The following is a 23718-nucleotide window of genomic DNA, read 5'->3' as shown; positions in this document are numbered from 1 at the left end:
ACAATTCATTGGTTTATATAAAAGGTGTGCACACATTGCAAATCTTTCCTAGGAATTTAATAAAATGTTCACGTACTGGTAAATAATTCACTCAAATCCCTTTGTGCTCAGTAGTATGAGGGAGGTAGAGTGGGCAGTGTGTAAACATTCAGCAGTTCTGTTGTGTCTCCACTCATGCCAGCGCAACACACTACAAAAACATGTCAGGGTCCGTGCAACACTGAGAATGATCCTTCCAAACTACTCTGTGGTGGTTCTGACGGGTCCTTGAGTATTTGTAGAACAACAAAGTGCTCCTGTGTGGTCAGTGAATTAAATGGACAGTGACTGATCTAGAAACAAATCACTCTATAATAATGTGACTGACTGGTGTATGCTCAGTTTGCTAACTGAAGAATATATTTCATGGAGGGATATTCCTGCGCTAACTACATTTCCCAGAATTCCTGGCTCATAACGGGCGGTATTTTTGTGGTAACTCCTCGTGTGTGTTTGTTTGTGTGTGCGCGCGCGCGCTCCTCCTAATGACGGCAGGGCGGGACTCTGTTGGCTTTTAGTGTGAGGGGAAAAGTTACACAAGCGTTCAGCTGTGAGTGCAGTCTCATCAGCTCCTTGTCAAGCTTTCGTCTCCATAAGCGGTGTTTAACCAGATATTCTTTTTCCAGGACCGTTTTCCGCGTGTGATTTGTAACACATCGAGGAAGCATACCATTCGTCACCTCGGTTAAAAGAGCAAAAACACATGGGAATACGGGCAAAAATGTTCCGTAGGTGAAAGGAACGGTCGGGGAACCTGTAGCGAGCGCCGATAGAAAAACAGAAAACAACAACATGGATCTTCAGTCGGTGCTCCTGACAACGAGCGCGTCGGTGGGCTTCTTCAGAGTGGTCAACTACAGCTTTGGCAAACTCCCTGTCCCCGAGACAGCTCAGAGAAACACGTGGAAGTGGAGGAACATCTCCACATCATTCGTTCACAGCTTTATTACGGGAATCTGGGCTGTGCTCTGGTAAGTGACACAAGTAGACCGCTGTAGTGGTGGCGAAATGCTGGAACCCCGCTTTAGATCATGGTGTTCTTGACTTGCATCACTCTTCTTTCTTCTTCTAGTTTCTGTATGCATCCACAAATGGCCGAGGACCTGATAGAAACACACTCAGTCTTCTCACATTCTTTGGTGTCTGTTTCCATTGGTAAGTGTGGGTGTGTGCGCGCATTGGGGAGGTGGGAGTGCACAAGGGATGACATTAGAACAAAAAAATGAAAAAAAAAAGGGTTAATTTAAAGAAAAATCCACCCTGACTGGTTTAATACTTTGTGATATTTTTAACCACTCACTTGAACTAGCCACTCTGGATTAGTTGGTTGGTGTACTGAAGTGTACTACACCACTATCCTGCACGCAGCAGACAATGGTTCATTTCCCAGTTCTAAAAGGAACATGATACTATGTCAGTTAGAGGTTGGACAAGACTCCTATCTCTGAATTTGCCTCCCAACATGATTGGCACAATAAGTAACTCAGAATAAGTGTGCTGTCAAATGCTGTGTATGTAATTGATTAATGCCTGGACTTTGATATATCTGGATTTTTGGGTTGTTTATTCAGCGTCTATAACTAACCATATTCAATACCTACAGGTTTGAACTTGGCTCTAGCAGATATATATGAAGCTTCTCTCCTGTCTATGCAGCACTGAGGCAATATGGACAGTGCTGGATATTTTAAACCCTGCACAAGCTATGAGTGAGAGCAGAGACACTTATTTCCTACAGAGAGGAGAAACACCTTCCCATTCTCAAAGCATTAAAACCTACTCCCTTTCTTTTCAGAAGGGAGTATTATGGCCTGAATTGAATTTCATAGAACACTAAAAAATCTGAATTTACCAGTAAACCAAAAGCATGCAATTTACATTTAGTAAAAAAATACCCAAGTGTTTAACTATGCAAATGACATTTTGATCAACCTCATCAAGTTTTATTGCATGTTTCTTTACCATGGAAATATGTGCACATGGCACAGTTGTGACTCACCTGGATCAGAAATAGAGTTTTATTGACTTTTACGCCATGTGCAAATCAGCACATGCTCTTGTGTAGTTTTGCTGTGCTTTAGTCCAGTGACATATTTTTAAATTAGTTCCTGACTTACATAATGAATAAGATGATAATGTGTGCCATCAATCTGCATTTGTATTGGGATCTGAAAATATCTCATATGATTCACTAATAATTTGTGAATTATAATTTGAACTAATAATTCACATTTTAAAATTTGTCATTTCCTGACAAGAAGGCAATTCCTTTTTCTTCCAGTTAGAAGTAGAATTCAACAAAACATGTAAAATGTATCCAAAGAAAAATAACAAATTATTAATTCATTCAATCATTCATTGTCTGTAAACCACTTATTCAGTTCAGGGTTGTGGTGGTTTAGGAGCCTACACTAAATTATAAATTATGAATTAGTTATAAGGAAAATAAGATGTAATTAACAGAAACCCATAACCCTCAAAATTTATGTTTAAATATGGCACAGTGGTGCCGCAGGTAGTGTTGCAGTCACACAGTTCCAGGGACATGGAGGATATGGGTTCAAGCCCCGCTCTGGGTGACTGTCTGAGAGGAGTTTGGTGTGTTCTTCCCATGTCCTCCAGGTGCTCCGGTTTCCTCCCACAGTCCAAACACACAAGTTGGTAGGTGAATTGCCTACTCAAATGTGTACATAGGTGTGAATGTGTGTGTGTCACCCTGTGAAGGACCTTTTTGGCCACTAGCAGGCTGCCAAATTCCAAACATATTCAACATTCTTAGAAGAATCCCACTCTTGATGTTTATGGAGAGGTTGAAGGCAGAAGGGGAATCAATGAGTGGCTTTATGATCCGTCCCAGGCACAAGCTCTCAGTCACATGGTTCTACAAGAATGAGCCACTAGTCTAAATACGTAGAGCATATCTGCCCACTAAGGGCTAATTTATGAAATCTGAGAGATGTTTTGTCAGAACTCTTTTGGCTATGGTGATATAACATTCTTTATATATCCAGTCAACTTATATTTTATAATGTGATTATGTAACAAACTCCACATTCATCTGTAATGTTACTGTATTGTGAACTTACTTGTTGAGTTTTCATTACTTCAAATGTTAAATCATACACAAAACTCTGATTGCTAATCTGTTGATATAGCCACAAACCACACTGAGGCTTCATAACTACTCAAAATAATTTAGTGGCCAATTTAGACGCTATATGGCACAAGTATTAATGACTGGTGTAGATAAGAATGTAGTGACACCAATATGTCCCTAATCATAACATAAAAACATAGCAGTGAATCTTATAGGATGTTTTTGTGCTTTTTGTGAATGAGAAGGGCATAAATGATGATAACAAGAAATGTGTTACACCAGACCCTGGTATTATGAAAACCCCCCAGATGATTCATAGCATCAGGTTGCCAGAGTAGATTGTAAATGCTAATCATCATGTCTGCATTAATAGGTTCTAGTTCCACACTGCCCTTGATTCGTCCAATTAATTCCCCACCACTCTCAAATACCATCACCATGGTTACACCATGGTGGGAGATGGATATAAATAGCACTCTGTAACTGACATCTTGGTTACCATCATCATGGGAGATATGGCCTTAATAACAATTATCTGCCAGAGGCCAATTTTTAGGAACACTTAATCCATTTTATTAATTTTCTATCAATTATTCCTTTTTAGGTTACTTCATACATGACTTCTTGGACATGGTTCTACATCAGAAGATCAACCAGTCATGGGAGCTCCTTTTTCATCACATAGTGGTGAGTGTAGCCATATAAACACCACTAGGTAGGACACAAGACAAGCTAGCAGCATATTATTTGTCAGTTTGTAGTAAAAGGCTCATACCTGTGGGAACCAATACATGAGATGACCAATTACTGATGTTCCTGTTTTACTTGTCTGTGTGATTAAGAGGTGAGGTTTGTCACAAGAAAGCCTCCCCTATGCATTGTTTCTTTAAACTGTTCAACCTGTCTTACCACCTGTTGTACTGCAGAGAAGCTCAAGCAGCAACTCATTATGTTGTTTGTGTTTCCAAGAAGGTCTTCGCGTTAAAATCATTTCAGTTTCTCAAAAGATAAAACAACATTCTCTTGACTGAAAAGCTTTATTTATATGTTATTTTAAAGGGCTTTTGTCAAAGATGTTGATAGATTTATATTTGTTTCCCTCTGCAATATATGCTCCACATAGGAGGGGTTTGTGTATGAAAAACAATATGTTTTCCAACCTTTTTGAGTATTTTGTTTTTAAGACTAACATATGCATTAAATGAACTCCATGTGGAATGGCCTTGCTGTATTTTGCTGTTTTTAAAAAATGATTCTGTAGGTTGAACATATCCTCTTTATATGAACCATATATCTTCATTTTTTTGTAATTTATTTACTTTTTGCACAATTTAGAAAATACCAGTTGTTTAAGTTAATTGAAAAAGGATCCATTAGTTTTGTGGTGATCATTGTGGCTTCAGTGTTTTGTTCTGTCAAAAAGGAAAAGAGCCAGACACTTTCTTTGTTTTTGTTACTGTCCTCGCTCTTCCTGGGAGTTCATTCAGAGAAGTGGCCAGAGAGAACATGCAGCCAGATTCTTAATGGCACTGCTTCAGCTGCCCACATCTCGTCCCACTTGCCTCCTTCATTTCCTCTGTAATGTTTACTACATTGGATGGGCGGGTGATGTAGCAAAGCCGTTGCTGTGGCTGTGCCTTATATTGTAGAGGAATGCTGTCCATCGATACATGGACACATTCCATTGTCATTGGGTCATGGCTTGCTCTACATTCATTAGAACACTCCAAAACAATCATGTGAAACTCCCTGAAAAGTGCCTTTCATGTTTTCATAGAACTGGTTTTAGAGTTCATGTAGATCATTGAGTTATATGTACTGGCTCTCTGCCTGCATTTTCCCCCATTTAAATTTGTTAACTCCTGACCTCCTCCTTCCTTTGGGGAAACAGGAAGCTCTGGCGTTTGGGACAGAAATAGAGAGCTGATGTATTGCTTGACCATATAAGTGTGAGAAGAGAACAAGCCTTTACAGTCCTCAGGCTGAAGGATGTAGGCAAGTACATTGTAATGTAATGTAAGCCCGGTGACACATTTTTAATGTTATTTAAAACAATACTATTTTTAAAATGTAAAAGCATTGGTAAATTCAGTGTTTTTCATTTGCTAGATGTTTGTGAAAGGTTGGACAGTTCCCAAAAATAATTTTCAAAAAACAAAATCTGGAAATTTGTCTCCTTTTTAGTCAATATAGTTTACGTTTGATATCATTTTAATCCTGTTGAACCAATTTCTCACAGACAATCCATTGTGAGACAGTGGCAATGGTCACTGTTCTTACTGAGAACAAAATGTTTTTGCATATCTCTTAACAGTTAAGAGAAGAAAGCAATGAACCATTCCAGTCAAAATGAGCTGTTCGTGGACCACATTATAGATCAGGAACCACGGGTTCATTCACTTTATTAAAGGAAACTTGCATAGAATCAAACACTATGCTGTTGTCACATTGTCTGCATTGGTAATTGTAAACAGTGCTTCAGTACTGCCTTTCACTAGTGTAGATTGCACAAGTACATAGGCATTGGTTAGGTCTAATCTAGTTACTGTAGGGGCATGGCAGCCACTTTGCCTAAGCAGAAAGAAAGAACTCATTTACTGTTCTTGTGAAAGTAGTTAGCATTTGTATATACACCCCTTGGCAACTATTTGGAACATTCTGATGTTTACAGAAGTGGTGGAGTGGAAAGTGAAAGTTTTGCACACAGTAGACATTTTGGCCATTTCAGGAAAAAAATTCACATATGAATAAGAATTTCAGCAATTGGGACTTTTTGCTCATGTGTTCAGAGCATAGTTCCTGTCATCTTTCTGTCTAGAGTGGCTACAGATGTCTTCTTTTCCACTGACAAGTCCTATTGGGACCTAAAGAATTGTCCAGCTGTGATTTCTAAATCGCCAAAATGTGTTGAGAGTTGAAGTGTTCAAGGGGTCAGAGAGTTGAGAGCTGAATGGGGACACACTCACGCTGCTTCAGCGCTGTAGCTCCACCATCCACCGCTCTCTTCTTTTTTTTAGTCTCTTCTTTATGTGTGGAGAATATTTCTGTGACACAGCCTTTTGTTTTCTATATATTTAACAAACAGAAAGTCATCTTGTCCCTCCCTATAACGACACAAATACACAGACACATCTCACTGTTACTGACTTTCTGACAAGTAAATTACATCTGCACAGCTTTTTGTTTAACTTTACACGAAAACGGACAAAATCTCTGGATTATTAAAGTCAGCACACCAGAGCGAGGTGTTACTCAAAATAAATGAGACTGTGAATTAGTTACAGCACCGGTTACAATTGTATAAGTAAGACCCTTATAGTAATGTAAGTCAGTTATACATATTTAGTTCCCAGTGATGCCCTGTTCCTTTATCAAGTGTATATTACTTCTGTGATAAAATGTTAAGGTGCTTGGTTTTAGAAATGTTCAAAAACATAAATGTTATCTTGTTGCTTTCTGGTTTCGAGTTGCTTTAATGTCATTTCAACACGGTGCTTCATTTTGTAGCATTGTATGAACAGATAATAACAGGCTTTCCATGATCACACACACACTGTCAGCAACTGACAATATAAACTGCATTAATAGTTTGTTATTATTGTTTAAGTTGAATCGAAATAATAGTATCTGTCCATAAAGGCATGTGTTTGACTGCCCCAAGTGTTCCCTCTTTTTTTGGAAACCAAAATATGGTCACCTTACCTCTGTCATTTAGCAGAATTGAGTTTGCAAATTAATATAAGAAGCTGAGAGGGTCACACAGCTTTAGCATTTGCTCATGGCCTGGTTTCTCTGAGATATGGAGGCACACCCTGTTCTGTCCCAGTGCTTGTAAAGCATATTGAGGAGATATTAATGGTGCATTCTTCACAGACAAACCATATAAACAAGCAACACTGGGGGAGATGGTTTGTTGGCAAAGCCTCAGGAAAATTTGGAGCCAACCACAGCTCGCTCTCGCTCTCTCTCTCTCTCTCTCTCTCTCTCTCTCTCTCTCTGTGGAAAGTTGTTGTGTTACATTGGCCTTGATGCTGGAACAATGCTATCGGATAAATTTTGTGTCTTCAAAGGAAGTGGCTACCTAGGAATTAAGGCTTTCCATTCTGTGCTCCAGCTGTATGCATTTATTATACAATCATTGACCAAGGAGCTATAAAAGACCTTTGTAAATGTGTACTTTTTGTAATAGAATCATTGCTGTGGGATTGGATTTTGCTGATCAAATGTACTGTAGCAGTGCTGATATAGAAATAACTAGAAATGGGCAGTTTGACGGTACACTTTTCTGAGCATATGGAGTTTCCATTATCAGTTGTTTATGGGGATGATTGCTTGCAAATATTGGCTCAAAAAACCATTCATTATATGACATAGTAAAGTCCATAATCTTCACTGAATAACCATGAGGAGGTGTTGAACTGTCTCAGTGCTTTATCAGTTCTAAAGGAAATATGATTTTGCAAAGTGCAAATGCTAATAGTAGCACATGGGTCACTGCCAGGCCTTGTACTGTTGGAAACTGGAATGAGACGTGGAAGTAATTTGTAAGAGTGAGGGTGAAGTATTTGGCAGACATTCTGGTGTATTTCTGTCCCTTTCTGTTTTTAGAATGGGGCCCTTTCTGGGGTTTTTTCAGCAGCTCTTTTTCTGAAAGAAGCCGTGACATCTGCTCTCCACATGTTCCTGCTTCAGAGAGCATCACTGGGCCCCTGTGAGGGAGACCCCAGTCAAAACATACTACGGTGCCCATCCCCCACCACTCCATCTTTTCCTCTCTCATCTAAATCCCTCCCCTAGTTCTGGAGAAAGCTCCACCATGCACGCACACACACACACTTTCACTAATCCTTCCAGAACAACAAGTCATCTCTGCCAGAACAGCCCAGACAGCCTTAAGCAGTTTCACAAATACGACATTTCTCTCTGAAGAAAGCAGACTTAATAACAAGACACTTACAAATGTTCAGGATTAAGAATGCCTTGCGTACTCCTGTACACCAACAGTAGGTTATAATTAAGTAAGTGCTCAAGGTAAGTTAGAGATTAGGATAAGCAGACGTCGAGAGATCTATATGGATTAAGTTTCTGAAATGCAGTGCTTTGAGTTATACATTTGGGCGGTGTTTACCACACTTACACCATGGGTCTTCAAATTTATATTTAAACATTTTATATTGTAGACACGACACTAGTTTCGAAATAAGACATATATAACAGTTCAGTCACTAAGATTGTGTTCTCCTTTCACACTGTTCGAAAATGTAGTCCTCCATTCACATTTTTCTAAACCGTTCATACCCATTTTTTGTCTAATAGTTTGTCCTCCATTCACATTGTTCTAAAATGTGGCTCCCCATTCATGCACAGTCCTGGAATATGTTTTTCCATTTTATTAGACATTCCACAAATGTTTAATAGCTTAGCTCTTGAATGTTCTGTGCCATTCGCTCTGTCGTATACTGTCTCCTCATTCTTACTTATTCCATTACTTGTATTCTTATTCTGAAACAGACTGCAGACAGTAGACTGTGCTGATCTTTGTTGGGAGAGGTTTGGGTCACTGTGCCATGGCCTTAAAAATATTTAAGCCATATGACCAGTGGGAGGTCAGTTAGAGCTTGTGAAGTGTTCACAACCTGATCTGTACAGGGAGCCTGTCTCCAAGTTACTCCTACTGTAAATACATGTCATTCAGGGCAGAAGTGCTTTCTACTATAGCATACACAATCACTTGTAAAAGGACACTTGTGACTGGCTGTGTTCTCTTTATGAAGAAAAGTGGTAGTGCCATCTTCCTTGTTGCTAAGAGACTGTGTATAATAGAGACCATGCATGTGTATTCACAAAGAAGATTTGAAGATGTTTGTAGTAGATGTTATAAGTAAAGCATACACTCCTGTAGTCATTCACAAGCCAGTGCAGTCTGGTGAATTACAGGCTTTCATTCATTCATTTATTGTCTGTAAACGCTTATACAGTTCAAAGTCGGGGTGGGTCCAGAGCCTACCTGGAATCACCAGGTGCATGCGCCAGTCCTTCACAGGGCAACACACACTCACATATTCACTCGCACACTCACAACCATGGACACTTTTGAGTCGTCAATTCACCCACCAACATGTGTTTTTGGACCGTGGAAGGAAACCCACGCCGACACAGGAAGAACACGCCAAACTCCTAACAGACCCAGAACAGGCTCAAACCCACAACCCCAGGACCCTGGAGCTGTGTGACAGCAACACTACCTGCTGCACCACCATGCTGCCCCAGTTAATTCACTCTTTCACGCAAATTTTGATGTTGAAATTTGTGTTTTGACCATTACACATACTGAGAAAAAGTTTGTAAGGTAGGCTATTGTACTGAGACACACTAAGGGGGATACATTTATATGTTTCAGACTTCTTTTTCCCCTACTGATATCTGCTGCAAATTATTCTACTGATATTGGGTTGATACTGGTACTAGGTATTTGGTCAGTAATATTTTTTAAATTTAGTAACAGCAGTAGTTGTTTCACTGCTTTAACTAATGCCTTGTATAGAAAATTAACCGTCTAAATTGGTGCAGATCCAATTATATGCCTAAATGTGGCAATTATACGCATTAATTTATTCAAAGTTGCGTGGAAACATAAATCTGGGATTTAGGTTCTCAAAAGCATCTTAGAGCAAAGTAGATTTTTAAATGGTAAAGTGAGCAGCATGATCTTAACACCTAGGTGTTTTGGGGAAACTTAGTCTTAATCTTTACAAAGTGAAAGACTAAGGCTTCTGCGGTATATCGTCTCTGTTTAAAGAAAAACATGTAGCTCTATTTTTGTTGATATTTTGTTTACTACAGTATTTGAATACAGCAGCTGTCATTCACATTATGTGAAAATTTGATGATAAAATATTTTTATATTGACTTCCATTGAAAGTAAAGAAGATTGTTTCCTTCTCCTGTAAAGTTATTATTTTGTAGATGCATGTTTTTCTTTGGACAGTGAAAAAATGTTGTCACTCAGATGTGAACCATCAATTTAAAAAGACCTGGTCTGAGCAAAAATAAATAAATATATAAATAAAGGCCATGAGGTGTGTAAGCATTAGAAGAAAACCAGTATTAGCAAGCTTCAATATGTGGTGCCCCATTTCATTGGTTGTGATTTAAATTGGATTAAAAAAAATTAAATTAAATTAAATGTTATGACATCAGGGATGTGAGGAACAGCATGTCCTGCCCTATCTTCTAGCAGGATTATTCAGTTAAGATTCACAGAGGTCCCATTGCTAAAAGTTTCTTCCTGCAATTGTCCAAAACTCAAGATTTGGGCTTCACAGTGATGTTTCTGATGTTAGTGCCGTGTGATCATAACATATAACACACACTGTTTTAAAATTGGCTGCAGGAAGAATGAACATAAAATGGTTTAATATTCATATTTAAAACTTTCTGTTTAAGAGTTTCTGCTTCAGCTTTCTTTATTTTAATCAAAGTCCAGTGAACTGGCCACGCAGGATAAGCAATTTGATTGAGGATAGAGTTTGATTGGCTTAATCTATTGAAGCTGTTGCTATATACACTGGATCATGCGTGATGTCTATCACAACAATTGTCTCATAAAATAACACATCATGAGCATTATTTATTCTCATTAATATTTTACTAACTGGACATTGATCTGGCTAGAACGGTCACTTTGGAGGATGCCTGACCTAGAGCACAACATCCAGTAGGTCTTGAACACTTCAGTGCCCCTACTTGTCTGGTTTCCATGGTAACCATGTTTTTTGTATGTGTACATGAAACCCTTTGCACATGGTTGTCACTGTGTGTTCATTTCAAAGCACGGAGGTTGGAGAAGCACTCCCTGCTGCAGTGTTTTCATAGATCTCAATCGTTCTGTGGAATCAAACTCCTCACTGATATATCATTTGATTTCAGATACCAAATAATGAAGGGCAGTTTTGTGTTAGTCTTCTGCATTGGTACAATGTTTGCGTGACCTGGCTAGTAAGACAGCCTTTGGTTTCAATTCTTAAAATTAAAAATACACAGTTATGTGTTTAATAAAATGCAGTTTGTCAAATTGTGTTATTTTATGAGCTTAGAGCTCTGATTTTATAATACACAGTTTAGTTCAGAAACAAAACACCATTGCAACATAAAAAAAAAAATCTTTGTACGTAAACAGGACTGCCATATTTCTGAGGATGTTTCTGAGGGGATTATTGAGGAAAAAGAAATAGATTTAAAAAAATATGCACAAATCATTGCTAGTGTTCTCAGAACAGTGACCTGGCTTTCCCAGAGCCCAGATGTTAAAAATATTGAATGTGTTTTGGATTTTCTAAATCGCTTCACTCTTTTCAGCCCATCCACATTTCTGTTGCCAGAGTTTTGGTAAACGCCAAGAAATATGCTCATCCGACACCAGCTACACTGACTACTGGTAATAAAACACATCCAGTACAAAATTCTGTTAACCTTCAAAGCCCTGCATGGTCTCACACCTGCTTCTCTGACTATACTACTCCAGGCATATATCCCATCTTGCAAATTATGGTCCTCTGATTCACGTCATCTAGCTGTCCCCAGGTCCAGGCCGTCCACTATGTCATTCAGTGTAGCTGTCCCTTCTCTCTGGAACTCTGTACCTTCTTCAGTTCACTTCTATATTTCTCTTTCTCCCTGCCATCTTTATACAGTATTGGATACACAGATGTTAAAAATATTGAATGTGTTTTGGATTACTGGCTTGTTAGAAGCTGAGATTTAGTTAGGTGTGTAGGTGTTGAGGCATCTGTGTAATTGTGTGTTAAATCATATACGCATTTGGGATCCAAAAGTAATCATCAAACATCAATACCTGATCTTACTATTGTAAATGTGTCTGAATGCAATCACATCCTCACAGCAGTGTTCCAACGTCTAGTCAGAAGTCTTCCCTGAAGAGCAGAAATTATTACTCCAGAACAGTGGGACAAAATCCAATTTATTTAGCTTTAATTTTAAATTAAATGGTGTCTGACCATGTTTCCACAATCTTTGTGTAGTCTGCCTTAATCCAAACTGACAGCTGCAACAGATATCTACATGGAAAATTATGAATGAAATGAATGAAACAGAAGTCCAAATGATGATCGTTTCTTGTATGTGCTTGTAGGTCTTTTATATCTTTCAATGCAGGGTGTGGACTATGGCCTCTCAGGTCTTGTGCAAACAGCATTTTCTGTTAATGAGTTAAATGAAAGCCAGGAGGTGATAGTTATATACCATAAAACCTTTGGCTTAGCTGATTACCTTCCCTACCCCCTGTCCATTTCAATTACTAAATGTGTAAACTGTCATTTACTCAAGCAGCATGTTGATACATTGTTAGCAGGTCATATAAAGATTTTTTTCCTCACTGACTGCTTTTGATATTTGTGTTTACATTTTTATTAAGTACAGTTGTAAGTTCTGTGCTTATGTTTTCAGTGTTGTTTAATGGGAATGTTTAGAATGGGTTAAATATAGTGTATTAAAATACAGATGAATGAAGAACATTTATGGTTTTGTGGTTGAAGTATATTTTGATATGTGGACTGGATTTATTGAATATACTTCGATTACGATTGTTGGAGTCACAGGGATTTCATTTGTCACAACCAGTCTGGGCGGCTCTGTAGCCTTGACTGAAATACCGGTCACCTGTGTGTATGTCAGTAATTTAGTCATCAAAATATGTAGAGCATTTAAACACACAGAGCTTTGTGTTACTGTCTGTTCCTGTAACACATTTAGCCACACCTTAGGTTTCATTGTGTTAGCTTTCCTAAGCAGGTTTGTTTTGTATTTCTTTTTTTATTCAAAACAAGAGATGCATATAACTTTAGGTGTGAGATATATGGCAGAAATACAACACTTCTTACTGTTTTCATAACACATGATTTTTTTGTTCATGAGCTTGAATCAAACAAAAAAAAAACAAAGAAGAACAGTGGCATATCATGCATTTACTATAAACTGTTCATCATTAAAAGCTGTTTATAATTGGGCTGAATCTGTCTTCTTTATGGTACATATTGGTGATAGTTATGATATAATCAGAAAAGCACTCTGTGATATGATTTATAGTGAAACAAATCACATGATGTTGTTATGTTACCCAATTTACACAGACACTCAGACTCATCTCCTCTTATTTGTACTTTGCTCTACCTCATACCATGTGGTATCGATTTTATGTGTGATTTTGTGAGGGAATGATTTTTAGGTGTGTGTGTGTGTGTGTGTGTGTGTTTGTGTTTGTGTGTGGTTTATTTGCTGTAAAGCCTGTTTCCTTACTTACATTTATAGTTGTTCCACCTGTCCTCTTCACTATCCTGACAGATGCCCTGAGGCTTGCTGGCACATTTGTACTACTACTACTACACATTGTACTCGCCTGGCTTTGTTGTTGGCAATAAGATGCTTCTGAAAAACAATTCTAGTTACAGGAATTTAAATCCAATTCAGAACATCTCTGATTACTTTGGGCGAGAGCATTCTCTGACTGTCTCCGCACCTCTAGCCTCTGCTCTTGGTGTGTGCTACATGCTGGAGCTGATTAGAGTACAGAGACACGTCTCATTCTTGAGAGGGCTGGTAATTGACTCCACAGGGAGAGTCAAACACCTACTGTGATTTCAACCAGTCCTCTCACTCTATATATCCTATTACAATTTTCTCCTGCTGAAAGCTCAGGAGTATGAGGGAGCCACCACAAGAGGATCACACCATAGAAGCTCAGGCCTCTTTAACTTCAGCCTGGGTTTTATTTATTTATCTCTTTTGTGGTGGTTATAGAAACCAAGCGATTGTGACATCTACAGTGCAAATACCAACATTCATTGAGAAGTATTTATATCTATGCTTTGGTACATTCTACACACCGTTCATCCTCCTTAAGACTTAGAAACACAAGGTCTTTCAGATGTGTGTGTGTATGTGTGTGTGTGTGTGTCTGCCATTTGCCAGTGTCAGAAGGCAGTCTTATGATGGATTACTGACACAATGCTGGTTAATGCTGATTCACATAATTTGCTGGAGTTGGATCAGTGAACTGCAGTTACATGAAGTGCTGAGTACCCTGGGAATTTACCACTTTTGCTGCTGGGTGGCTACTGGGTCAAACTTTAATTGTTGGTTAAAAGTTGGTGAAATGTAGCACAACTATAGGTGTATGGTAGAAACATACAGTATCTGCAATACATTAGCCTCAGTGTGTATCTGAGCATGTATGACTTGCCTTGAATCAGTGAAAAAAAAATAGATTTATATTTTGTGAATGCTATTATTGGTGAAAAATGCACTTGTTGTTTCCTAAACACATTTAATTCTAATTATCAGGGTTTTCTTAAGATACCCTCTCGTGTCTATCTAAATCTAAATCTTTATCATGCCTGCTTGAGCCGGCTCCCACCTCACCTTTAAAGTGCAGTCTCTTTGACACTGCTCCGTCTATCTGTCATCTCAATCTTTTGCTTTCATCTGGTCCTGTTCCTCTGTCGTTACCCCTATAATCCAGAAGCCAGGGCTTGACTGTTCAGTTATGGAGAATTTTCAACTCATTCCAACCAACCTTTTGTCTCCAAGATTCTTGGGGGATTTGTTGCCACCATCTGCAGAACATTCTCAGCATCAGTAACCTTTTTTGGGACTTTTCAATGAGGCTTTTGCTTCAGAGACAGCTCTTGTCTGTATTCTAAATGATCTCTCTTCTCTCTTCTGACTCTGGTTCTGTTTCTGTTCTTCTCCTGCTCTATCTTACCCCTTCCTTTAATGTAGTTAGTCATAGCCTATTCATCTCACAGCTTTCCAGTATCGGCCTCACAGGCACTGTTCTGTCTGGGTTCAGATCCTATTGAACAGACAGGTGCCAGTTCATTTCTATTAGGAGACATGAGTCTAAAACTGACAGTGTTACTTAGGGAATTCCCCAAGGCCCTTTTCCTGGCCCCCAGCTTTTCATCATTTTTAATCTGCCCCTTGGAAACATTATCCATGATCATAACATCAAATTTCATTGTTAAGCCACTGACTTCAGATAATGCCCTTTTTTATGGTTTGCCTTCTAAATCGCTTCACTCTTTCCAGCCCATCCAAATTTCTGCTGCCAGAGTTTTGGTAAACACCAAGAAACATACTCATATCACCCCATCTTACACCAGCTACACTGACTACCGGTAATAAAACACATCCATTACAAAATTCTGTTAACCTTCAAAGCCCTGCATGGTCTCACACCTGCTTCTCTGACTGTACTACTCTAGGCATATATCTCATCTTGCAAATTATGGTCCTCTGATTCATGTCATCTAGCTGTCCCCAGGTCCAGGCCGTCCACTATGTCATTCAGTGTAGCTGTCCCTTCTCTCTGGAACTCTGTATCTTCTTCAGTTCACTTCTGTATTTCTCTTTCTTTCTGCCATCTTTATACAGTATTGGATACACTTCTGCTGTCAGAAATGCTGCTTTTTCCAAGAAAGGAAGGAATTTATAGCCTGTGTTCATTATTCCCTTTATAGTCTCATAAACAACACTGTCATAAAAATGGTCATAACACTTATGAGTTTCTTGACCTGTGGACTTCATTGTGCAAAAAAGCCAGGGACCATTTATTTGTTTTTAACTTCCCGTGACCATCATAATAATGCAAAAAAATGGCACGGAAGTGACCTTCGGCATCTACTAGGCCAAGATAAAGTCAGAACAGCTTTACATTTAAGCTAATCTGAGAAAAAATGACCACATTCAAGAAGATAAGGCAGGTTGAATAAGATATTGTGGGTTGGTATGACCTCTGGGTTATCTACTTACGATGAAGTGAGGCCAGATTGTGCTGGTGTTGCTGGGTGTCGTACAAAGGATCACTGACAAAAGCATGAGAAAGGGTTATTCATCACCCCACTTTTTAACACACCAGGGCTGATAAGTACACACAACTTCTGATAGAATGTGTTCAAAAGTGTGAATACATCCCTTGGATCCAAGCTTGGATTGTCTCCATAAAAAAAATAAATGAAGTAACTGAAGTAACCCAGTCACACAAATTAACAAATATATTCAAACATCGACTGCAAAGCCTCTGCAGAAGATTAGATAATGTGCAGCAAATGGGGACAGTCTACCTATTAATACCTATTACAAATTTCTCTTGTAATAGGTAGATTACTATTACCTTTTAATAATCTACCTATTAATAATAACAGAGCCACTACCAAATACCCCCAACTGACCTTCCAATGTGGTATTTACACTGAATATGTATAGAGTTGGGTCTTATGAAGTAAAGAGACGCAAAAAACTCTTACAGTTAACGCCAGTGTCTACTTGGATCTTGCTGGGTGTCCATTAGAAAAGGTGTTAGACATGACCTTGGATCAATAACAGAAAATATACCTTATTTCAGTAGTTTAGATCATCAGACCCCGGGGCTTCACATACATTTGATTACATATGATTTTTAAGTAACTAAATATCACTCAGAGGCACAGACAGTCTCACTGGCCTTCGGTGATAACGAATTATCTGTGTACGCATGCTCATATGTGTCTTTAAGCCTGGAACATTTTGTTAAACACTGATTAAAGTTCACATACGTTATACTATTTCTGATTACCACCCAAAGAACATCACAACCTTATGAATTCACAGGATTTATTAAAGGAACAGGCCAGTGATTTCATGTAGGCTCAAAACTCAACATGGTCATGATCAAAATGAAGTGATTACGGTGGATGAAGGAATGAATAATGTATTTTCTTTTAAGTATGTTTTACGAGGCCAATATTTTCATATCTGTGATTCATTTATTTGCTCCAATGTAAAAAACAATTATGATGTATGATGACTGCATAATTTCTGCCAGGCAGGATGTCATTCATGGACAAAATGGCTATTCAGTACTTCTTTGAGTAGTGTTTGATGTGCAGATGGGATTGTGGCGTATTTGTTGTGCGTTTGTAGTGAGCTTAAATGAACAAGTCATCCGTTTGTATTTAAAACAAACATGAGCCACCACACAGGACATGTTTGATTTAAAATCACACCGCTTGGCTGAGTGCTGAAAGACATGTGTCCTCAGTGAGGAATGTTCCAGTCTGGCCTCCCTGTCACAGTAAATGTTGTTAAAGATGTGACACTGCTGACCACAGGCCGCAGCTGCAATGCTCGTCACTTTGGACAAGATTGAGTGAGGGTGAGTGGAATTGAAAACCTCAGCTCCAAAGTCCTCTTTTACTAAGCCACTTGCATCAGAGACAGGCTTGCTCTGTAACTGTTATGAGCTCAGAGCTGTCTGCTGACTGTCAGCATTTTTAAATGGGCCTTTGCTTTTGGCCTTGTTGATGCATGTGGCTAGAAGTATTGACTTCATCTGGAATGAACAGCCTAACGCAACACGCTTACTCTACATGGTTGTTCATACAGTACCCATGAATTATCTTTCTCTGTCGTACTATAAACTTATTGTGAAACAACAACTGATGTAACAAAGTCATGCTTTTGTAACTAACAGCTACATTCCTCCACCTAGCGGTTGAGAGATGAAGAGAGATGAGTTACAAAATTATTCAAATACTAAATACATCAGGGACTAGCATCTGTTGTTTGATTGTTCAATTCAGTTAGCATTATTATGGTCTAAGTATAGTATGGAACATTTTTAGATCTGGGTTGTTTCCCAATATTTTACCTTAGCCCATAAATAGAAATTCTGAAATCATATTATGTTAATTACTTATAACTGTTCCTGTGGAGAGTTACAAAATCAGCTGAATATTCATTGTATTTTAAATTTTCACTTAATTATATTAAACCATGTCTTACTCATGCTGAGGGGTTTTTTTTAATGAAAGATGACTGTGAAAGGCACATTTTATAGAAATCAGATGTTATTAGATTTCCCTTGGTGTCAGGAATTTGGTGGCCCACAGTTTAAACAGTGTAAACGTGTGGAGGATTAGTGCCACTCTTTGGGATGTCAGATTAATGCTGTCTTTGTGTCCATGTCCTCAGCTGCTCCTGAAGGCAATGAGATAAAACAGCATCAAAAAGTTTCATTCTGTCACTGCAAATACAGATGGCAGCAAATAATTGATTAATTGAGTTAGGACAACAACACTGGAGAACTGAACTCATATGTATATACTACTATTTCACATTGTCATATAACACTTCATATGCTCTGTAATACTCTATGCTCCAGTAGAGGGCACTGTAAGACTGTAGAAATAGGCTATAGTCTGATTTAAAATGTATAAAAACGATTTGGCATCTCCACTAATTATGGGGCTTATAAATCACCTAATGCCATGAAAAAATGCATCGTGTCAATTCCTAATGTTTTCAGGAGCATCTGAATGTCCGAATCTGTTGGATGTGATACAAGTTGTCATTTCATTAATGGATAAACCAATTAAGAATCAGAAATGGTTCAATAGTCTTTTTTTGTCATGCTGATTTTAATAAAGTGACATGTGGCCTGTTAGGAGGCTCATCATGTGGTAGATTGTGTGGCAGGTCAGTTGACTGGTCATATAGCAGGTCCAGTCACTACCTCTTTTTGGTAGTTTGCCTAATGTTATATTATGTTATTGGGTTTGTAGATAATTTCTCATATTATTTAGAGTTTGTATTTGGACAACAATGTCATAACTGATATTTTAGTATAGAATCAGGAGGGCAAACTACCTATCCACCTTATTCTAAGAGTCTAGCTTTCCAGGCTGTACAAATATATTCACAAAATGCTTTAATTCTAAAATACCTAACATTAAATTGTTTCTAATCAGTTGCAATCGCCTAATTTCACACATGCAGGTCAGAGGCCTCTCATTGTGAGATTCTGGTTTATATGAGCCAAATAATATGAATAAAAATTAAGTTAATTGTAAAATAATGACTTTGTTTTAATAAAAATGCAATACCAGCTGGATATTACAACTCCATAGCCCTGGGTTTGTGGGTTCAAACCCAGACGAGCCGTGTATTTTTGAGTTTCCTTCAAATGCTGTGGTTTCTTCCCACGGTCCAAAAAGTATTCCATAGTGTCTATAAAGGTGTTCCTGCATTGTGCCTGGTTACAGAATATGAACAAATGAATGATTCACCAGATTTCTAAACAAACATGAACTTTGTGAACAAATGCATATTCAATGAACTTCTCACTATGTGTTTGCAGGTGATCACCTGTTTTGGGATCTCTGTGCTGACATTTCGTTACGTGGGCTTTGCAGTGGTGGCCCTACTGGTGGAGATCAATTCTATCTTTCTGCATCTGCGGCAGATGCTGCGCATGGCCTGTGTGTCCAAAAGTGTTCTGTACAGAGTGAACAGCATGATCAACCTGGGCACGTACGTAGTGTTCCGTATCAACACGTTGGCCTGGATGACCCGCTGGCTGGTGCTGAACCGGGAGCACATCCCACTGCTCAGCTACACTGTGGGCAGCGTGGGACTGGCCATAATGACCGTCATGAACATAGTCCTGTTTTATCGCTTGCTGCGTACTGACTTCCTCAAGTCCAGCCGAGAGAAGGAAGTCAAGAAGGAGAAGGAGAAGGAGAAGGACAAGGAAATGTAAACTGCAGAGGGAGTGCAAACACTCATGTGTAAACTCCAGAATATAAATGAACCTTCAGCCACACTAATCCTTGCCTTCCTCATGCCAGCATCTTATACAGTTTAAGAAATTTGGTTCAGTTTTCCATCACTCACTTTCACAATTTCATTAATGACATTTGTGTGACTTTGAAAATGTGTACTAAATTGTATGTACTACACATGAGATGAAATCGTCCAGTGATAATTAACAGCTTGGAGACCCAAGTACTCTGATGTGGATTATATTTTGTGGTTGCAAAGACATGAGTGTAATCCCTGAAGAAATTCAAGTAAACAGAGCTAATGCAATGCAAATTCATGTACTAACTAATGACTCAGAACTAGAACTGGCCTTTAAGGTTATACTCTGCCTTTTTCCAACCTCACCCCCTTTTTTTTAAACTGGTAACATGCGTCTGATTGCTACAACATTTTAAAATCAGTTTTTCATACTTACAAAAAGAAAAGAAACCTTGTTAACTTGAAAACTGGCACCTGTCTGTTGCCAGTGTGATTTTTATTGGGGGGGTTTCTCTTCTTTCCTAAGCACAGGGAAATTATCTTGTATGGTAATCATCTATATACCACTGATGTGGCAAAAATCAGGTTGAGAAATGCTGGAGTATTCCTTTTTAATACACAAACTAATAATTGGTATTATGCCTACATATATTTACCTTACATATTAGATTAATTAACTTATTTTGAGTACGTAAGAGCTGAAGGAAGCCTGTTAACTAAGCCTTTTAACACCTACACCTGCTACCTCATATATATGTGTAGCAGTTATTCAACTATTGTCCTCTTAACACAGTTTGTTTTCAGCCACTAACTGGTATTCCAGAAAGCTACAGTCGTCAGTTGTTTGACTGAAAGCTGTAATGTGTAAATCAACACAATCCTATTATAATATTGTCCAGAGGGAAAGCACAACTGAATGAAGCTGCATTTACGGAAACAGACTGATGTCCAGTACTACATCTGGTCAGTTATATGTATGATCACGTTTGACTGCTTAAACATAATTACAGTTCTTCTCTAAAAATAACTGCCACCTCCTCTGGTTTTAGTCTTGGACGATGTGCTGCAAAACACCCCAATATTCTGTGAATCCAAATGTTGAAATTCCACAGATCTTTTCACAAATCTGCATATAAACCACTGACATGTTAATGGTGGAGAATCACTGAGAAATGTGGAATAAACAAACCAGACGTCTTCAGGTTTTTCTCCAACAGCTCACATAAACATAGTTTGAACAGAATTACAGAAATTTACCACCTAAACATTTGGATTTACTGTGAACCCGAGGGATCTAAATCTGAATGCTGGAGCTGTTAATGTAGCTATAAAGGGGACACACTCCTCTCTTCCGCAGCACTGAGTGTGACATGTCTGACCATTGCATCACTGACTGGTAGAGAGTCTTGTGCTTGCAGGTGGCACAGCAGGCACGGTTAAATACACTGACCTCATACTCAGTTTAGAAGCAACTCTTAGAACAGTACCTGCCTTGCCTAATGTGTGGTGAACATTTTACAATGATGTTTTCTATGTTTATGTTTCGTATGCACATTTTGTATATTTATAATTTATTTTTACTTAAATAACGTGAGTGACAAATGGTGGCTTAACAAAATGGATGCTAAAAAACTTAGCTGATGGTGACCAATAGAGTAATACTGTTAAAGTGTTGTGATATTTTTGTTATGGTCAAAACTCAGTAGTCCAGTTCATGGTAAACAAGAGGCCGTTAGGCATGGAATTTTTTAGTAACCCTCTACAGGTTCAGTAGTTTAGATAGCTTGGCCAGAGGTATTGCTGGCCCTCTCAGGGTTCTAAGGAAGGTCACAAGCAAACAGTAACCTCATGTGGCATACCAATGTGTGCCACACACTTTTTCATCTCAAAAGCACAGTAAATCATAATGAAAGCTTTTTTAATTTGTACAATGGCATTAACTGTGTTACCGAAGAACTGTACATCAAGATTTTTCCCAAAGTTGGAACAATAATGGACAAATACATCAGAAATCTACAGTGATCAAACTATGATATGTACATGCAGTAACTCCAAAACTTTTGAAATCACTGCTTTTGGTAATATAAAAACAGCTGCTTTAGGTACATCTACAGAACAAACAATGCCTTGTATTTGATTAAATCTCAGGCAGAAAAATGTCACAGTGTAAATAGATCATTATCATGGTTTATTCATAATCTAATAACATCTTGGTGAATAAAATAACATCAATTACTGAGACGTGAGTCCACAATATATATTTATATGTAAATTAGAATGTGATTGAGATCCCTGTGTTCTCATTTAATTTTTAAGGCCTCCTGTGCTTCATAAATACTTCAGGTTTAGATAAGTGTTCGTACCTTTTGTATTTAAATGTTGTCCAACTAAACCTTTGTCAAAGGAAATTACTGATTATTGTGTTTTAGGTAAAAGCATTGCAATTATTTTAGAGATTTACATGAAAGCGTTGCTTACAAATTATGATATGATGTAAAATTACTTTTAAATTGTAATTTAACATTAATGAAGCACACTATTCTCCAACACTTTTATCAATATATTATTACAAGATCTTAAAAAACAGGAAACCTCACTCGTAAATTCTCTGCTTCATTTTCCTGCCTCAGGAACATAAAAGAACTATGATAATATAGCCAGAATAATATATATACTTGTAACTATAATACATCTTTGCAATGACTTTTTGGCATTTTCATATATGTGATGAAATATGAGAATGTGATGACATTAAACAGGCTTTACGCTTGATGTAAAACCCTGTGGAAAACTACCTAACTTTGGAAGCCAAACTCTCGAAAAATAAGTTTTTAATGGGATCTAAGACTACTCATGTAAGTTGGATATTCGCAACATTATTCTTATATTGCTGACAGCCAGATTCTATTGGTGGGTCATGAATGTTTATTCCATTCACTTTCCTTTAGTTGAAAGAAGTTTGTTGCAATTCTGTGTTGTGTGGTGAAATATGTGCTATAGTTACATTATGAATGAAAGCGTACTCAATACTGCAGTGCATTTTCACAGTTTCCAAAGCCATAGATATATAATTGTAAAAAATTTTTTACCTTTGTATTTTAATTCTGAAAAAAATATGTATTTCTTTAATAATCATATCACTATTTTGTACGGCAGTGAGACAAAGCTGTTAGAAAATCTAACACTGTGGTAGTACACTCAAGGATACATATCCAGAACATTTAGTTAGGGAACATAAAAGTACCTTATTCTATAATAAATGTAGATTTTAAACTTGTGTTGATTTCATAAGCCCCATTTCATCTTCAAGACTTGTGTTTTATTTTGCGCAGTTCTATAATGAAAGATTACAAATATTCACCTCTCCTCCTGAAGAAGAGAACGTACACAACTGGACTTTACAACCACCGTTCTACCATTAAAGGTACATTAACACTGTTTGTACAATTAGTGATCAATAATGTACCTCTAGCGTACCTTTTTTCTGAGAGTGAAGAGTGAGCTGAATGTAGTGCCGTTTCCCTCAGTGAGTGTAAAATTTAATATGATTGTGTTTAATTAAATCATTTTATGTTTTGTTGGTTTGTTTTTTATTAATAAAATGTATGCATTTTGGTTGGTTAAGTAAATGCTAAAATAAAATGTTATTAACACTTGACAATTTTGCTTGTCATTGTGGATCGTGAAATAAAAATGAAATGTTAAAACATCACGCTTGGTATTGTGACGTCACCAATAATGGGTAATTGAACACAGCCATGCTACAAACAAGTGCCATTAATGACCTTAAGAGGGCATAGGGAACAAAGGACCAAGTGAACAAGCAGTAGTCTATTTGGACTATTTGGGGTATGGCGGTGTCTGATGTAACCATCTACTGTCACACAAGCTTCGCTTCGACACCACCACCACCACCTTCAGCATAAACCACAACAACAAACAACCCC

General features: G+C 38.0%; 1 protein-coding gene across 2 annotated transcripts; it reads left to right on the top strand.

The window, feature by feature from the left end:
- Positions 1-514: 514 nt before the first annotated feature.
- tlcd2 (TLC domain containing 2) lies at positions 515-23451 on the top strand. Of its 2 annotated transcripts, XM_066664139.1 has the most exons (5): positions 515-589; positions 666-1010; positions 1112-1194; positions 3741-3823; positions 19329-23451. In XM_066664139.1, exons 2-5 carry the CDS (start codon positions 832-834, stop codon positions 19728-19730), a joined length of 747 nt encoding a protein of 248 aa, XP_066520236.1. In that variant the 5' UTR covers positions 515-589; positions 666-831; the 3' UTR covers positions 19731-23451. The 2 variants fall into 2 exon arrangements, with proteins under 2 accessions (XP_066520236.1, XP_066520227.1); XM_066664130.1 differs by having other exon boundaries at positions 542-1010.
- The last annotated feature ends 267 nt before the right edge of the window (positions 23452-23718 follow it).

The sequence above is a fragment of the Hoplias malabaricus genome, chromosome 1 (assembly GCF_029633855.1).
Source record: "Hoplias malabaricus isolate fHopMal1 chromosome 1, fHopMal1.hap1, whole genome shotgun sequence".
Taxonomy (NCBI): domain Eukaryota; kingdom Metazoa; phylum Chordata; class Actinopteri; order Characiformes; family Erythrinidae; genus Hoplias; species Hoplias malabaricus.
This window is presented reverse-complemented; position numbering and strand designations above follow the sequence as displayed.